This window comes from Geotrypetes seraphini, chromosome 10 (assembly GCF_902459505.1).
Source record: "Geotrypetes seraphini chromosome 10, aGeoSer1.1, whole genome shotgun sequence".
NCBI lineage: Eukaryota > Metazoa > Chordata > Amphibia > Gymnophiona > Dermophiidae > Geotrypetes > Geotrypetes seraphini.
In genome coordinates this window covers 66,038,966-66,056,253 of record NC_047093.1, presented here as the reverse complement: position 1 = coordinate 66,056,253, position 17,288 = coordinate 66,038,966, and the positions used below count along the sequence as shown (strand labels likewise).

Below are 17,288 nucleotides of genomic sequence, written 5' to 3'. Positions count from 1 at the left end.
GATGTTTAAATACCTGAAGTGAGTCTTTTTCAATTGAAAGGAAACTCCATAGTGAGAGGGCAAAGAATGAGATTAAGAGGTGACAGGCTCAGGAGTAATCCAAGGAATTACTTTTTTACAGAAAGGGTGGTAGATGTGTGGAATAGTCTCCCCGTGGAGGTGGTGGAGACAAGGATTATGTCTGAATTCAAGAAAGCGCAGAATAGGCACATAGGATCTCTTAGAGAGAGAAAGACATAATAGTTACTACAGATGGGCAGACTGGATGAGCCATTTGGCCTTTATCTACCATCATTTTTCTATGTTTCTAAGCACTTATACATATCAAATGGGGAGCAATTTTATATTTTAACTATCTCAAATATTAATAATAACAAATGTTTTGAGGTACGGGTTGAAATTGGTACCTATTGCCTTTTGCATGCTTAGTTCTAGCCTGATACATACACCTTTCTTCCTCTTCCAGTTCAGTTAGAGCCAGTGCTAGAACCCAGTGGTGTAGTAAGGGAGGGTGCGGTGGGGGCAGTCCTTCCCGGACGCTGTCTTGATGAGGGCACCAGCACCCCTCCTCCTCTCTGCCCCCAACTTCCGCTCCTTCCCCCTCCTCCCCATGCTGTGCACAGAGTCCCCCCTACCGTACTTCTATCTCCTCGCTGGTGCGATCAGCATCTCCAACAGGCTGCTCGCACCAGCGTCAGCTCTCCCTCTGACATGCCTTCCGGGTCCCACGCTTAGGAAGTGACATCAGAGGGAGAGCAGACATCGACACCGGCAGCACGTTGGTGTTGCTGCTCACACCAGGGAAGTTAAGAGATATGAGGTATGGAAGGTGGAGAAGGAGCAGGAGAAGCAGAGAAGAGAGCAGGGGAGGATCGTCATCGCCCCGGGCACCTTTTACCTTCGCTACGCCACTGCTAGGAACTGAGATTTATTCACAATTACCTGAATTGTTGGCCTCACATTTTAACAGACCACCTTCTTTCTGTGCTTAGTCTGGTCATTACAAATAGAAAGTGTGTATCATAGGCTCTAATCCAGTCACTCAGTTTCACACTTGTTGATGATCAGAACTCCTCCTGCTGCTCCAAATCCACCCCCACCTTCCCAAAGGGCTTTAACCGCTGCTTTTGAAGCATCTCTAGCCGAGTTGAGCCAGGAATCAACCAGGGACTCTTCACACTGCAGCAGATAATGCTGCCACTGAGCCACCAAGATAAGCCCATATAGATATAAGACCTTCTTACATAGGACTCTAGCATTTCATGCTGGTAGGCAACAATCTTGGTTAGGTAAATGTGTTCAGCAAGCTATGTTATCCTATTGCTGTTTTCGGAAATTAATTAAGACCACTTTGTTCAATAAGTTTATTACTTAGTGAGTTTTATTATTGAAATTCTATTTTATATATATTTGTATTTTTTACTGTATTATTATATTTCGCTGATTATCCAGCTCTTTTTAGTGTAAACCGCCTATAACTTTTGGTTATGGTGGTATAAAAGAATAAAGTTATTATTATTATGATATGTACTTATTTTTTCTGATGGGAGTGCAGTTTCTGAATTCAGGCAGGGACATTTGGGAAATGATTGGTTCACAGATTGCCTAGTTAAGTGCACAACGTGGTCAAGGCCTTGGGCATTTGTTTGGCTTTCTTTGACTATCCAATTCATTGCAGTTCTGATTTCTTCTAGTACATCTTATGCGAGCTGAAGCACACTCTGGGGTCTAACTAAGAGAGCTAATGTGCAACTCTTCAGGTACTAAACATGCCAGACTCCTGATTTATGACAGATCAACAAAGCAAGCCTTTTTCTTTCATTTGTTTTGAATTTATTTATTTGCAAATTCCATTGTCTAAGTATGTGGCACATGCTCTGTTTCTGGTTTATCACCTGCCGCAGGCACCCTCAACTGATCAAATGGTTTTGACTGAGTGTGTTCCTAGCGCATTGCTTCAGACTCCGTCTCTTATGTTATCTGGCAATTTTAAACTTCATTTTGAAATATGCTAAGTCTTCTGGCTCCTTTTACTGCGGAGCACTATGCTTTGTAGCACGCGCTAAATACTGAGCGCATATTAGTCTATGGACGTGTTAGCGGTTAGCACATGTGTAGATTTAGCACACGCTAAACACGCGCTAAAACCCTTAGCACACTTTAGTAAAAGTTAGGAATTTCTATGAAATATTCTACATGCTTCTCTCCTCTCCACTCCTTCCTGCCCTCCATAGTCCTCCTTACCCTCTTCTAACCCCTTCCTCTAATGTCGCCTAGAGCTTGTATAGGTATGTGCGACGCACAAATGGAAGAAATAAATAAATAAAAATAAAACAGGAGGTTAGTTGCTAGTTGGGTTTTTTTTCTCCCTTATCAGACAGATATTGTGTCAACAGTTCACTCGAATAATCCTGTGGTAAATCCTAAAACTGGATTAGTGTTTTTAAGTGATGGTTTGAGTGGCTTTGATTTGGTGAGTGAGATGGCCTGACCATGCTCTTTGACAAATACAAGAAATGTAGCAATAAATCAACTTATAAAACTGAAAAACCTTGCTAGAGCGTTGTTTATATGGGACCTATCAATCTACTTACAAATTCTTATACAGTAAAACTTTGGTTTGTGAGCATAATTCGTTCCAGAAGCTTGCTTGCAATCCAAAGCACTCGTATATCAAAGCGAATTACAACATAGGAAATAACCCAAAAACTTTAACACAAAATACTATACGTACTTGTATTGCAAGACTGCTCATTTAGAACAGTCACTACACTCCCGCAGCGTCGGAGAGAAAAGAACCATTGGCTCAGTTGTGATGATGTGACGCGTGTATACTCTATGTATTCATAGTGCAAGACTTTGCTCGTTTAGAACAGTCACTGCACTCTTGAAGTTTCAGAGAGAGAAGAACCATCGGCTCAGTTGTGATGTGTGTATACTGTATGTGCTTGTATTGCAAGACATTGCTTGTGTATCAAGTTAAAATTTCATAAAATGTTTTGCTTGTCTTGCAAAACACTTGCAAACCACATTACTTGTAATCCAAGGTTTTACTGTACTTATAAATATGGGACTGCTGATCGTTTACAGTGAGGGAGACGCAAGCACCATGATGTAGCCCTTATGGCAAAACACCGATCGACACTGGGGCTGTAGAAGATAAGTAACATTTTGTTAGAACAACATTTGCATGCTGGTGAAGTTTTTTTGATCCTATCTTTTGCATTGCTCAGGGCTTTTTGCCACCAAATCATATTCGCTTGCATAGATTGTACAATGTTGAACCTTTGATACAATAAAAACACCTTAGACATGAAACATTTATTGTGACACCATTCTTGGCTCGTGTACACTGATTTCCAGTAAGATCTCCTCTAAAATTTAAAACAGAAGTCTGATTTTCAACACTCTTAGGCCCAGATTCTGTATAGGACACCCAGTCTCAGAAGACGCCTAAGTGGCTTTTGAGAATTGCACATGAACGTCCTATACAGAATCGCGCCTAAGCCCACCTAATAACCTGATTCTCTAATAATAATAATAAAAATAGCAATTTATATATCGCAGGACCGTGAAGTTCTATGCGGTTTACAATGATTAAAGATGTTCCAGATTGAGTGGAATAAACAAAGTTCAGACTTAGTGATTAACAGTTCTGGAGATCACTTGTTGAGAACTAAGACTGTATGGGTTGGTTTCCTAAGTATTTCAGGAACAGATGTGTTTTTAGGCATTTCCTGAATTCCCTATAAGTAGTAGGCACGAGTAATTGTTCTAGATCTTTACCCCATAATGCTGCTTGATGTGAGAAAAGATGTTTGTGATGACTTTTAAATTTACAACCTCTAACCGGTGGAGAAACAAAGTTCGGGTGTGAGCTTCACCTATGTCTGTTGGTTGTGAAAGAGAAAAGGTCTTTTATATATTTAGGGGCTAAGCCATAAAGTATATATTTAAGGTGCCAGTTAGAGAATCGCAGCAAGGGATCTCCCTACCGGGATAAGTTTAGCGGCAACCCATCCCCCCCAAAGACTACCAGCAGGAGGGATGCCCAGTATCTCTGCTGGAAACACCCCCCCCCCCCGACATCGCCAGGAGGGATGCCCAGTCCCTCCTGCCAGAACCCCCCCACCCTTCTGAACATCATGGGCATCCCCCATCGCCAGACCCCCCCCATACCAGATCTCCCCAGAACCCACTCCCACCTTAAATCGTTGGTTGGCCGGAAGCACCTTTCCTGCTTCCAGCCGGCTGACCCACCATCTCATGAAGGGTGGGCCTGTCCCTTCCCTGATTGACCCAGGCACTTAAGGCCCCCGAGCCAATCCGAATCTTAGGCCCCATTCGCAGTGTATTCTGGGATACACTGGGAGTGGTCTAAGATTCCGATTGGCCAGATCCCTTAGGCCACTCTTTACTTTGAAAATTGTGACTGCAACCTAAGTGTGGAATAAAAGCAGTGGAATTTCTGCAGGGAAGTGCTGGTTTTAAAAGTCGGTACTCCAGGTTACATAGGTGAGAGACCAGAATCTGAGAACCCAAAATGGGAATTTGGAAGCAAGAGTGGCAAGAAACCTGGCTGGTCTTGCAATAGAATTCCAGCAGGGTCAGAGGAGCACAAGAGATTAAGTAACCTGGAGTCAGTAGACAACCAGGAGGCAGTCAAGGGACTGGTCAGCAGAAAAAAAAGCAGGTTTTAAACCCAGAAGAGTGGGGAAATGAAAGCCCAAAAATTCTAAGAAGTGAAAGGAGACCAGTGAGGGATACCAGGTGGTGGTCCAAACCCTGACTCAGGGACAGCCTGAGAGGAGGAACCCAGTCAAACCCTGTGATTTACAGCTCACTGAAGTTTGCAATGGGGTATCTGCCATGGTATCTCAGCCAGAAAGGGAAACTGAGCTCCAGGAGGACTACCTGGAAGAGGTCCAAAGCCCACCTCCAGATCTAGCTACTGAGCTAGAATAGGCTAAGTGCCAAATTAAAGACCCGTTAGAAGATCAGCCATTTGATATTGAATATGTAGCTAAATTAAGGGAGGAAAAGAAAACCCTCCAGATGCAACTGGTGGAAGTCCAGGACCAGTTGTTTAGGGAGAAGAAATGTACGGAAGAGGCTCAAGAAGCCAACAAAGCTGTTCAGACTCAGCTGATTGAGATGGAAGTATCTAAGAATAGTGAAGCAACTGAATGAGAAAACTGGCAACCCCAAAGCAAGGAATGAGGTATTGTCCTAAAAGTTACAGGAACAAGTCTGCCTTGTTACAGTCCAGAGGATTGACTATCAGGCCAAAGCAGAGGCTGCAAATGCCCAAGAAGAGCAGCTACAGCAGGAGATGGCAGCGACAGTGCCAGGTTGGTAGTATATCAGACTGCAGGAGCAGCAAAAAGAAGCAGTACAAAACTGTGAGGCAATGAAAGCCAAGACAAGGGGACTGGATGAGATTAATGGCAAGCTCCAAAGGAAGTTACAAGAGATGCACCTCCGGGAGGAGGAGGGAGCAAAGATAGATGGGAGAACCCAGCAAGAATGCACTCAGCTATGAAAAGAGAATGATGTGTTGTTCCAGAAGTTGGAGGAGACTCAGGCTCAGCTTGCTACTGAGACTGCCACGGGGCAGGACTGCCAGAAGCAAGTAGAAAAATTAGATTTGAAACTACAGGCCGTTCAAGAGCAACTAAGAAAGAGACAAACCCATCGAATGGAAGAAGAATCAGCCCAAGGTCCAGAGAAGTGGCTTCCTGACGCCCTTGTGGGGCTGAAAGAGACTAACTGGGCAGAAAGTACCCAGGATGACCCTGAAGAGAGGGGTTTGGCAACCTCTACAGAATTCTGGAAGGAGTTAAGACAGGCATGCATGCCTGGCAATGGGGTATGCCACTGTGGAGTTCTCAAGAACGGGAAATCCACGGGGGTTTACAGTTCAGTTCTTCCCTGTACCTAGGTACCAAGGTGCCAATACATTAACTATAGATGGGAAAGAGTCTCAGTCCATAGTACTTAACAAGGTTCCCTGAATGGAGAGTCTCCACGAAAAGAAGGAATTCCTGGGAGAAAAGAGGAGTGAGTCTTTCAAGTAGGGGATTGGAAACCCGATAAAGAAAGCAGGGCAGAGATACAGAATAACCAGACACGGGGCAGAGATACAGACAACCAGATAAAAAAACCCTGCATAAACAATGAGATTTTATTGAAGGCAACTGGAGTCCAAGTTTGGTAACGGAAGGAATGGACTCTGATTTGGTTACAAGAGACAACTATACTCTTAAAACAAAACTCAAGTCTGCAGATCCAAGTGATAAAGTATCAAAAGGTCAAGTGTGTCAGAAGCCACAGAGTGCATTGATCCATGACTATCCAACAGGGGAGGGAACCCAGAGACTGACAACCAGTAGCCCCATGACTATTATGGACTACAAGAAGAAGAAGAGATGGACTAAGTCAGAGTCAGGATGGTACTAGAACATAAGAACATAAGAACATAAGAAGCGCCATCTCCGGATCAGACCTTCGGTCCATCAAGTCCGGCGATCCGCACACGCGGAGGCCCCGCCAGGTATACACCTGGTTTATTTATAGCCACCATATCTTTATATGCCTTTCTCAAGGAGATATGCATCTAGTTTGCTTTTGAAGCCTGGGACTGTCGATTCCGCAATAATCTCCCCTGGGAGAGTATTCCAGATGTCCACCACTCTCTGTGTGAAGCAGAACTTCCTGACATTAGTCCTGAACTTGTCCCCCCTTAGCTTCATTTCATGTCCTCTTGTCCGTGTCAAATTGGACAATGTAAATAATCTTCTCTGCTCTATTTTGTCGATTCCTTTCAGTATTTTGAAGGTCTCGATCATATCCCCCCGCAGTCTCCTTTTCTCAAGGGAGAACAATCCCAGTGTTTTAAGTCGATCCTCATATACCAGTTTCTCCATACCCTTCACTAGTTTAGTTGCTCGTCTCTGCACCCTCTCCAGCAGTTTTATATCCTTCTTTAGGTAGGGAGACCAATGTTGGACGCAGTATTCCAAGTGAGGTCTGACCATTGCCCTATAAAGCGGCATTATTACTTTCTCCGATCTACTCGAGATTCCTTTCTTTATCATGCCCAACATTCTATTTGCCTTCTTTGCCACTGCCGCGCATTGTGCCGACGGCTTCAGGGTCCTATCTATCAGTACACCCAGGTCTCTTTCTTGTTCACTTTTTCCCAGAGTTGCACCTGTCATTTTGTACTCGTATTCCTTATTCTTACTGCCTAAATGCATTACCTTGCATTTCTCCACGTTGAACCTCATTTGCCATTTCTCCGCCCATTTTTCTAACCGACACAAATCGCTCTGGAGTTCCTCACTATCCTCCTGCGATCTGATTGCCCGGCAGAGTTTTGTGTCGTCTGCAAACTTGATGATCTCACTGGATATTCCGTTTTCCAAGTCATTGATATAAATATTAAAAAGGATCGGCCCAAGTACCGAGCCCTGGGGTACACCACTAGTCACTTTCTCCCAGTCAGAGAACTTCCCATTTATGCCCACTCTCTGCTTTCGGTTTTCCAGCCATTTGCCTATCCATCTTTGTATATCTCCCTCTATGCCATGGCTTTGTAGTTTCCTGAGAAGTCTTTCGTGTGGAACTTTGTCGAACGCTTTCTGGAAATCCAAGTATATTATGTCCACCGGCTTTCCACTATCAATTTGCTCGTTCACGGTCTCAAAGAATTGGAGTAAATTCGTCAAACACGATTTCCCTTTCCTGAATCCATGTTGACTGGGTTTCATCAAGTCGTGTGTGTCCAAGTGCTGAACTATGCTATCCTTGATCAGTGATTCAATCATCTTGCCGGGGACAGACGTAAGACTCACAGGTCTATAGTTGCCCGGTTCTCCTCTCGATCCTTTTTTGAAAATTGGTGTGACGTTTGCTTTCTTCCAGTCGTCTGGTATCTGTCCAGTTCTGATTGACAGGTTTGCAAGTTTTTGCAATAACTCTCCGATTTCAACCTTCAATTCCTTCAAGACTCTCGGGTGAATTTCATCCGGTCCAGGGGATTTGTCACTTTTAAGTTTGTCGATCTGGTAGTATATCTGATCCAAGTTCACTTCAACTGTGGTGAGGCTGTCCTCTATTTCTCCTGTAAACAGTTTCTCCGCTTCAGGTATTGTTGAGGTGTCCTCCTTCGTAAAGACGGAGGCAAAGAAGGAATTTAGTTTGTCTGCGATTTGTTTATCTTCCTTGATGTACCCTTTTATTCCCTTGTCGTCCAGGGGTCCCACTGCCTCTTTTGCAGGTTTTTTCCCCTTCACGTATCTAAAAAAGGGCTTGAAGTTTTTGGCCTCCCGGGCTATTTTTTCCTCATAGTCCTGTTTTGCATCCCTCACCGCTTTGTGACATTTCTTCTGCTCATCTTTATGTTTGTTCCAGGCTTCGGTTGTCTTCGTGCATTTCCATATTTTGAAAGAGTCCTTCTTTTCTTTTATGGCTTCCTTCACCTGTATGGTAAGCCATGCCGGTTCTCCTTTGCCTTTAGTTCTCCGATCTTTAGAAATCCTCGGAATGTAGAGATCTTGTGCTTCTGCAATAGTATTTTTCAATAGGCACCATGCCTGATCCACTGTTTCAAGTTTGTCCACCATCTTCTCGAGTCGTTTTGTTACCATGGCTCTCATGCAATCGTATTTACCCTTTTTAAAGTTTAAGGTGGTGGTTAAGGTTTTGGCATGTTTCCTTTTCCCGATGTCCAGTTTAAAGTTGATTACATTGTGATCACTCGTTCCCAATGGAGCCCTGACTTCTACTTCTGTTATCGGTCCCTTGAGACCATTTAAGACTAAGTCCAAGATGGCGTCGCCTCTTGTCGGCTCTTTTACCATTTGCTCCAGGAAGCAATCCCCTAGCACCTCCAGGAACTTGGCCTCCTTGCCGCAGTTGGAGGCTCCTAGTTTCCAGTCTATTCCTGGGAGATTGAAGTCTCCCAATATAACTACATTGCCTGTCCTGCATACTTGTTTGATTTCCTCCATCATTTCTGAGTCAGTGTCTACCGCCTGTCCTGGGGGACGATAGTAAAGGCCAATTTTTGTATCTGCGCCATTTTGACCAGGAATTTTGATCCAGAGGGACTCCAGCTTCTCTTTCCTGTCTGTTGTAATCATTCCAACAGAATCTATTTCTTCCTTAACATATAGGGCAATACCTCCACCTTTCTGCCCTTCTCGATCCCTTCTATATAGTTTGTATCCCTGTAGTACTGTGTCCCATTTGTTTTCTTCATTCCACCATGTTTCTGTTATGCCAATGATATCCATGTTCTCATGTCTTGCTATCATCTCTAGTTCTCCCATTTTGTTTCCTATACTTCTAGCATTTGTATATATGCATCTAAGTTCCCTTCGTGTTACCTTATTGGACCTTCTACTCTTGGCTGTCCTTACAGTTTTATTTACGGTATCCTTTACTGCTCCTGTGTTATCTTCCATGTTTGCTGTGTGGTCTTCCCCTCCTATGTCTGAGTTGTCCCTTCCTGCTTGTTCTCCTTTGTTAGCTGTGAGGTCGACCTCTCTTATGTATGAGTAGTAGTCCTTTGTTCCTACGTCGGGGCATCCTGTTGTCCATACCATCGACCGGTGGTCGACTGTCGGCTTTCCCCTGTCCTTCAGTTTAAAGCCTTCTCTATTGCTTTCTTCATGTTGCCTGCCAAAACTCTTGCTCCTTCCTTGTTGAGGTGTAGTCCATCCCTTCTGTAGTACTTGCTTTTTCCCCAGAACGCCGTCCAGTTTCGCACGAAGTCGAAGCCTTCGTCTTCGCACCATCGTCTCATCCAGGCGTTGATTGCTTGCAATTCCCCTTGTCTCTTTCCATCTGCTCTTGGTACAGGGAGGATTTCAGAGAAGGCCACCTTCACCTCCCTGATCTTCAGTTTTCTTCCGAGTGAGCGGAACTGACCCTTCATCTCTTCCCTGTCATACTTCCGCCCGCTCACATCATTTGTTCCCACGTGGATAAGCACAGCGGTGTCCACTCCCCCTGCGCCATCTATGATCCTGGAGATCCTGTTGGTCACATCCTTTACTCTTGCTCCAGGCAGACAGGTGACGACTCTGTCCTCTCTTCCTCCTGCGGTGTGGCTGTCCACGTGTCGTATAATGGAGTCTCCTACGATGATCCCCATCTTCTTTATTCGGGAGTTCCTTGGGGTGCGTAGGTCTACGTCCTTGGAGTAGTGCCAGTCCTCTTCCTCCAATGATACTCTTGAAATTGTTCCCTGTTCTTTGAGCGAGGGGACATCTTCCTGTGCTCTCGCTATTCCTCCTGGTGTGCGGTTTTCTCCTACCTCGTCTTCGCTTTCTTCTGTGTTTGCATGGGTGTCTTCTCTACTCACATGGGTTTCCTGAGTACAGTTTTCCAGCCCTGGGATCTCTACGTGGTGCTGATGGGCTTCCTCTATGAACATTTCTAGATCCTTGACCTCGTCGTTTGGGCTGTACTCCACTAGAATCTTCTCCTGTGCTCGGATTCTGTCTTCGAGTTCCATCACTGTTCCCTCCAATAGTCTTACCTGACATTTCAAGCTATCCCTCTCCATGCATCGATCGCAAATGTATGCCTGGATCCCCGAAGGGAGGTAGTCATACATATTGCAGTCGATACAGAAGACAGGAAAGCTCATCTTCTGACTTCCTTGAGCTTGCGGTAACCTGTTCCCTTATGTATGAATGAAGCATGGTGAGTAACAGTTGGAGTTGAGGACAGCTAGTAGCCCCATGGCTATTATGGACTACAAGAAGAAGAGATGGACTCAGTCAGAGTCAGGATGGTACTGCTTGCGGTACCCTATTCCCTTATGTATGAATGAAGCATGGTGAGTAACAGTTGGAGTTGAGGACAGCTAGTAGCCCCATGGCTATTATGGCTATTACAAGAAGAAGAAATTAACTCAATCGGAGTCAGGATGGTACTGCTTCCCTTATGTATGATTGAAGCATGGCGAGTAACAGTTGGGGTTGAGGCCCTGGGGTGGTCTTGGCAATTCAGAAGCATGGATAAGGTCCTAAGTGCCCTGGGAATGTCTTACCCTTCACCCTTGTGGAAGGGGCCCCTGATAAAAGCAGGTGCTCACCCTATTAAGGATAAGGTGAGGGGCGGGTATTTAACAGATGAAGGGGTTTTCCCTCCCCCTTGCAAATATTATACCCCCGGGCAGCAGAAGGTGCTAATCATATGCGGAACTACAGGTCCCAGTATGCACTGGGCTAAGGAGCTCATTGTTGAGTCACGGGGCGGGACTCACAGGAGATTTCTACCCAAGCTCTCAAATTTTCCCTAGAGATAGGCGGAGGTAGGCATTGGGAAAACAGACTGATGCAAACAATAACATTAAAATTATCTTTATATGCAACTGTGTCTTGGCTGTATGTGCTGACCTCTCTAGGCAAGCCAGGCTAGCCAGACAAACCAGGCTAGTCTCCCACATCTAAGTAGATTATATTTAGTACATATCCTTTTTAACCAGGTTAGGGTTGGCAGAACTGGTTCATATGTAGAAGGGAGGACAAGGTCAGATACCAAAGATCAGCAAAAGTATAGCTTGCAAGTGATGGTGAGGTAGGATGAGAAGGCCAAGATATAAATAGGATAGGAAGCCAATCAGAGAATATGCATTCCTAGAAACCAGTTAAATTATCTAACACAGCTTCAGGTACTAGGGACATTCTTCACAGAGCAGCAAGTTAATGGTTAGTGCAGTAGATTGTGAACCAAGTTCAAATCCCATTTCTATTCTATTTTTGTAATTTTTTTTTTTAATTGCAAGCTCTTCAAGGACAGAAAAATACCTACTGTATATGAATATATCAGGCACTTGCATGCTTGAAGGCTCCTGAAGCAGTTTATATTGAAGTACAGTAGAAGGGTTCTTCTGTTCTTGGAGGGTTCATAATTTAAAAAAAATAAAAAATCTCAATCACATTCCTATGCTGCCACTTAGATCTCCACATCCCTTGTTTTCCCTGTTCATAACATTGATGTTTTAGTTTGTAAAATGGATTTACTGGACATTCCCAGCACCTGGACATCCATCTCAAGTGTATTTTAGAATAGGCTGTATCCTGCTCTAAAATACATGTGAGATAAATAAGGATAGATATGGAGGAGTGTGTGGCGCAGTGGTTAAAGCTACAACCTCAGCACCCTGGGGTTGTGTGTTCAAACCCCGCACTGCTCCATGTGACCCTGGGCAAGTCACTTAATCCTCCAATGCCCCAGGTACGTTAGATAGATTATGAGTCCACCGGGACAGATAGGGAAAATGCTTAAGTACCCGATTGTAAAACCACTTAGATAATCTTGATAGGCGTATATAAAATCCTATTAAATAAATTTTTTTTAAAAACCTCCATTTGTGATGTACTGATATGGACATCCATATTCTGAGTTGGATATCCTTTCTATACATTTTAAAATATGTGCAGCAGCACAGAGTCCAAATTCTCCATATAAGTTGTCAAATATAAAGTAGGGCTAATTCAGCATTTGGCATTTAGCAAATCATAACCCATTGTCATTCAACATAAGAATAAAATATAATAAGTCCTTTTAGGATATTTTCCCCAAACAGGTCATGCAAACAGCCTGGTTTCATAAAATCATTCATGGAAGCCATTCTGTACATAATATAGAGGCAATTTTCGATCTCTCCACCCTTGGGACAAAATCCATGGGTATTTGTTATCCCTTTTCAAGGTGAATGTATTTATTTATTTTTAAAATTTCTATACTGTCTAGCCCTAGGCGGTTTACATAAGATCAAACATATATAATGCTTAAAACAATACAAAAGACAAACAAACATCAGGATTTAAATTCACAATAAATCTTCGATCAAGGTGAGTCAGACCCTATAAAAAAAAAAAGCAGTGTTTTTAAATATTTTCTGAAAGTTCCTCTATCAGCACATTTCCTTAACGGTCAACCAGCAAATTCCATAATTTTACCCTAGCACAACAAAAGGTCATTACACAAATTTCTACATATTTTGGATTAACATTGCCCCTCAACAAAGCTGAATTTTCAAGCGCAAAGATCTTTTAGGGTAGTAAACAGTCATCCTTTCCTTGAAATACTCTGGAATTGTTCCGTACAAAAATTGATAAGAAAGTCACTGGCAGCCAGTGCAATTGTCGAAGATAAGGTGTAATGTATATGGCCTTGCCAACTTGCTTTTGGAGCAAAATCCCCACAGATGTCCACAACTGCATTTTCTGTTAAGCACTTGTTTTATGTAAAACAATGTGCAGAGAGTTAAAAATGTACTGTGTCAGTGTGTGTTGTTTTCCTTCGCTGACCAAAGTGCATTGCTGGGAGCACATTGAAGCAGAGCAATTTTTAGACAGCCAATAGGTAAAATGCTTTTTACCTATACAAAATAACTTTGCAAATGGTCCTTCCCATAAGCCAAGGAACTTCACAGTTTTCTACTTTGTTAATACAGGGAAGGAAGACTTTTTTTTTTTCTTTTAAACCTCATTATAAAGACTATGGACTCCTCGTACTAAATGGCGCTAGAGATTTTTAGTGCAAGACAGCAAGGTAAATGTTCCAACGCTCATAGGATTCCTATGAGCGTCGGAGTATTTACCTCGCTGGCCCATGCTATAAAACCTCTAGCACCATTTAGTATAACCCAGCAAATATGAGGTAATTCTTCAGAGACACAAACTGATTCGACACTGTCATAACTGGGTGAAAACAAGCTTCAGCTTTAGGAGACACCAGCATGCAGACTAGGGACATTTCTCTAATATACCCCATGCCAATAAATGTTCAAGCTGAGACGTTCAAAATGGACATTACCGTGACACGAAATGGAGCAGCAGCGGCGGGCTCCATGGTGCTATTTTTGTCCAAGGCACTGCCTGGCATGCTTCGCCTCCTGCCAGGTTTCTCAGTTGGAGATTCTGCAAAAGTCAATAGATGCCAATTATTAAACCACAAAGAGGGTGAGGAAAGAACAGATCAGTATGAAAACAAAAGCAAGGTCATTGAATCCAGACTGTTTTTTCATGCTTTACATTTCCTGTTTCTTGCTGCTATTGCTTCATTTTATTTGGGGGAGGGGGGGAGTAGAGGATGGTCTCCTTACTATTTTGTACTAATAATTTTGGTTTTATGTTTTCAAACTTTTTTTGTTAAATAAAAGTAAGTTAATGGTGCTCTGTTCAGTCAATTCAATTCAATTTTTTTATACCACCTGCAAGCCTGAAAGCTATCAAAGTAGTATACATTCAGATAGGTTACCAGACATCTGGATTTCCTCGGACATGTCCTTCTTTTCAAAACCCAGCACTTTGTCCAGGTTTTGAAATGCCTCCTCAAATCGCATTGGGCAGGGAAGAAGGGCTAGGGCGGGGGATGGGCAGGCCAGGGGGCGGGTCTAGGGGTCTGGATTTTCCAATTGGAAAATCTGGCAACCCTACGTTCAGGTATTCGGGATTTCTTGGTTCTCAGCCCCTCTGCTCTAATCATTAGACTGCTCCTCTATTTAACATTCAGTGCAGTGCCTGATCAGAATCATCACAGCAGAATCCATTCCAAAAGGGCAATTCTATAACCGGATACCTAAGATTAGTTAGATGCCATTGACATCTGCTCGAGTCCTAACTACTTGATGAATTACAGTTCTAAAAAGAGATTGATTTTATGCTAGTCCAGTAAGGTCCTCCAGGGTCATCTCCATGATTGTTTTCAACATGTCCAGCCATCTGATTCCAGGCCGCCCTCTTCATCTGGTTCCTTCATAAGAATTGCCATACTGGAACAGACCGAAGGTCCATCAAGCCCAGTATCCTATTTCCAACAGTGGCCAACCCAGGTCCCATGTGCCTAGCTAGATCCCAAATAGCAAAACAGATTCTATGCTGCTTATCCTAGGAATCTGCAGTGGATTTCCCCAAGCCATCTCAATAATGATTTATGGACTTCTCTTTTAGGAAATTATCCAAACCTTTTTTAAACCTTGCAAAGCTAACTGATTTCACCACATTCTCTGGCAACAAATTCCAGAGTTTAATTACACATTGTGCGAAGAAATATTTTCTCCGGTTTGTTTTAAATCTCAGATTTATACATAGTGAAAATGACTAAGAATATAAGATTAGCCAGACTGGATCAGACCAATAGTCAGTGGCGTACCAAGGGGGGTGGAGGGGCAGTCCGCTCCGGGTGCATGCCCCAAGGGGGTGCACAGCTGGCCACCCACTGGGGAATAGGCTGCCGCTGGGGAAAGGCTGCCACTGGCTATCGGGAAAAGGCTGGCGCCAAGTTCTCCCTCCCTGCTTCTCTTCCCCGCGGGCCGACCAACTCTCGCCGCCCGACGTCAATTCTGACGTTGGAGAGGATGTTCTGGGCCAGCCAATCGCTGCCTGGGCTGGCCCAGAACGTCCTCTCCGACGTTAGAATTGACGTCGGGCGGCAAGAGTTGGTCGGTCCCGTGGGGAAGAGAAGCAGGGCGAACTCGGTGCCGGCCTGTTCCCAATGGCCAGTGGCAGCCTTTCCCCGGTGGCGGTGGCAGCAGCATGTTTCCCAATGGTGGTGGCATGGCGGAGGGCAGGAAGAAATAAAGAAAGAAAGGGGGGGGGAGACAGGGAGCCAGAAAGAAAAAAGGGGGCAGGGTGAAACAAAGAAAGAAAGAAAAAAAAGGGGCATGGGGAGAGAGAGAGAAAGACAGACATAGAGAAAGAAAGGGGGCATGGAGAGAGAAAGAAAGAAGGGAGCAGGATGAAACAAAGAAAACATTGGGGGAGGGAATGAGGTCTGGAGGAGAGGAAGCATACAGGATGCTGAAAGAAGGGAAGAAATATTAGATGCATAGTCAGAAGAATAAAGTGCAACCAGAGACTGATGAAATTACCAAACAAAACAAAGGTAGGAAAAATGATTTTATTTTCAATTTAGTGATGAAAATGTGTTCATTTTGAGAATTTATATATGCTGTCTATATTTTGCACTATGGCCCCCTTTTACTAAACCGCAATAGCGGTTTTTAACGCAGGGAGCCTATGAGCATCGAGAGCAGCATGGGGCATTCAGCGCAGCTCCCTGCGCTAAAAAACACTATCTCAGTTTAGTAAAAAGGGAGGGGGTATATTTGTCTATTTTTGTATAGTTGTTACTGAGGTGACATTGCATAAAGTCATCTGCCTTGACCTCTTTGTAAACCCGCAGAATATAAATGATAATTAACATTTTCTCTGCGTACAGTGCGCTTTGTGTTTTTAAAATTTTATTGTTGATAGATCATTTTGACTTGGCCATGAAGGTAAGGGGAAGGGAGGGAGGGGAGCTGCTGAAAGACATCTAGTAATCCTTGCAGGCTTGACTGTGCAGGAAATTATTTTTGTAAAATCATGTTTTGTTATGTGACTGGCATTATTTAGACTTTAATTTCTATGAATGAATAGAATGAAAATGATATAAAATTACTTGTTTGTTTTTATGTGCGTGCGCTGAAGGAAAGTGAAGAGAGAGTGGGCTGAGGACGCTGAAGGGAAATGGGGAAGAGAGAGTGGGGAGAAGACGCTGATTTATAAATTGACAATTGTACAGAATATTGTTTCTTTTTATACTTTAATATAATAAGTTCAATATAAAACAATTCAAGACTTGTGTGGATGGAATCAGGTGGTTTGTGGGGATGGGGACCGAGCTTACGGGGATTAGTCCAATGAAATGGTATTTTCTTATTTCTCATTATTTGTTTTATTTTTATTTGTTAATTTGTAAAGTGGTGATTGTTATGTATCAGTTTTTTCAAATTTATATCTTCTGTCTTTATATTTTGCACAGTATTAGAGGACATGTATTACTGTTTTTGTGGGGTTGTAGTGTTGCATTGTATGCAGAGTCTGGTTTCTTGGCAGCTCAGTTTAACTTTTGTCTACATATATCTATTTTTAGTTTGTGATTATTCCATATTGGGCGAGGGTGTATCTGTCTGTGTGTATGAAAGAGACATAGCATCGACTGCACAGGATCAATTGACTGTGCAGGATCTGGCTTGTTTAGTTTTACAATGTATGTGTTGGTGTTCTAGTGCTTACTGCAGTGTTTAAGATGCTGCTTTTTCCTAGGTACACTTGTTGTGCGATATGTTGATTGATACTAAAAATCATATTTTTCATATAGATGGGGGGTGTCAAAAAATGATGGGTTCCAGGTGTCACATATGCTAGGTACGCCATTGCCAATAGTCCATCTAGTTCAATATCTTGTTTCCAACAAAGGTCAAGACCTATACCCTC

General features: G+C 43.3%; 1 protein-coding gene across 29 annotated transcripts in view; it reads right to left on the bottom strand.

Annotated features, from left to right (window-relative positions):
- Positions 1-17,288, bottom strand: part of DAB2IP (DAB2 interacting protein) — an 898,952-nt gene that overhangs the window by 573,659 nt on the left and 308,005 nt on the right. For 28 of the 29 annotated variants that reach the window (XR_004540860.1, XM_033960821.1, XM_033960835.1 and 25 more), the window contains one exon: positions 13,843-13,946. The exons of the other annotated variant lie outside the window; for it this stretch is intronic. Coding sequence is in view for 27 of the 28 variants with exons in the window: in XM_033960821.1 (XP_033816712.1) it covers positions 13,843-13,946 (104 nt within the window). In the remaining variant the exon portion in view is untranslated. The remainder of the gene's footprint in view (positions 1-13,842; positions 13,947-17,288) is intronic. 29 annotated transcript variants of the gene reach the window in all.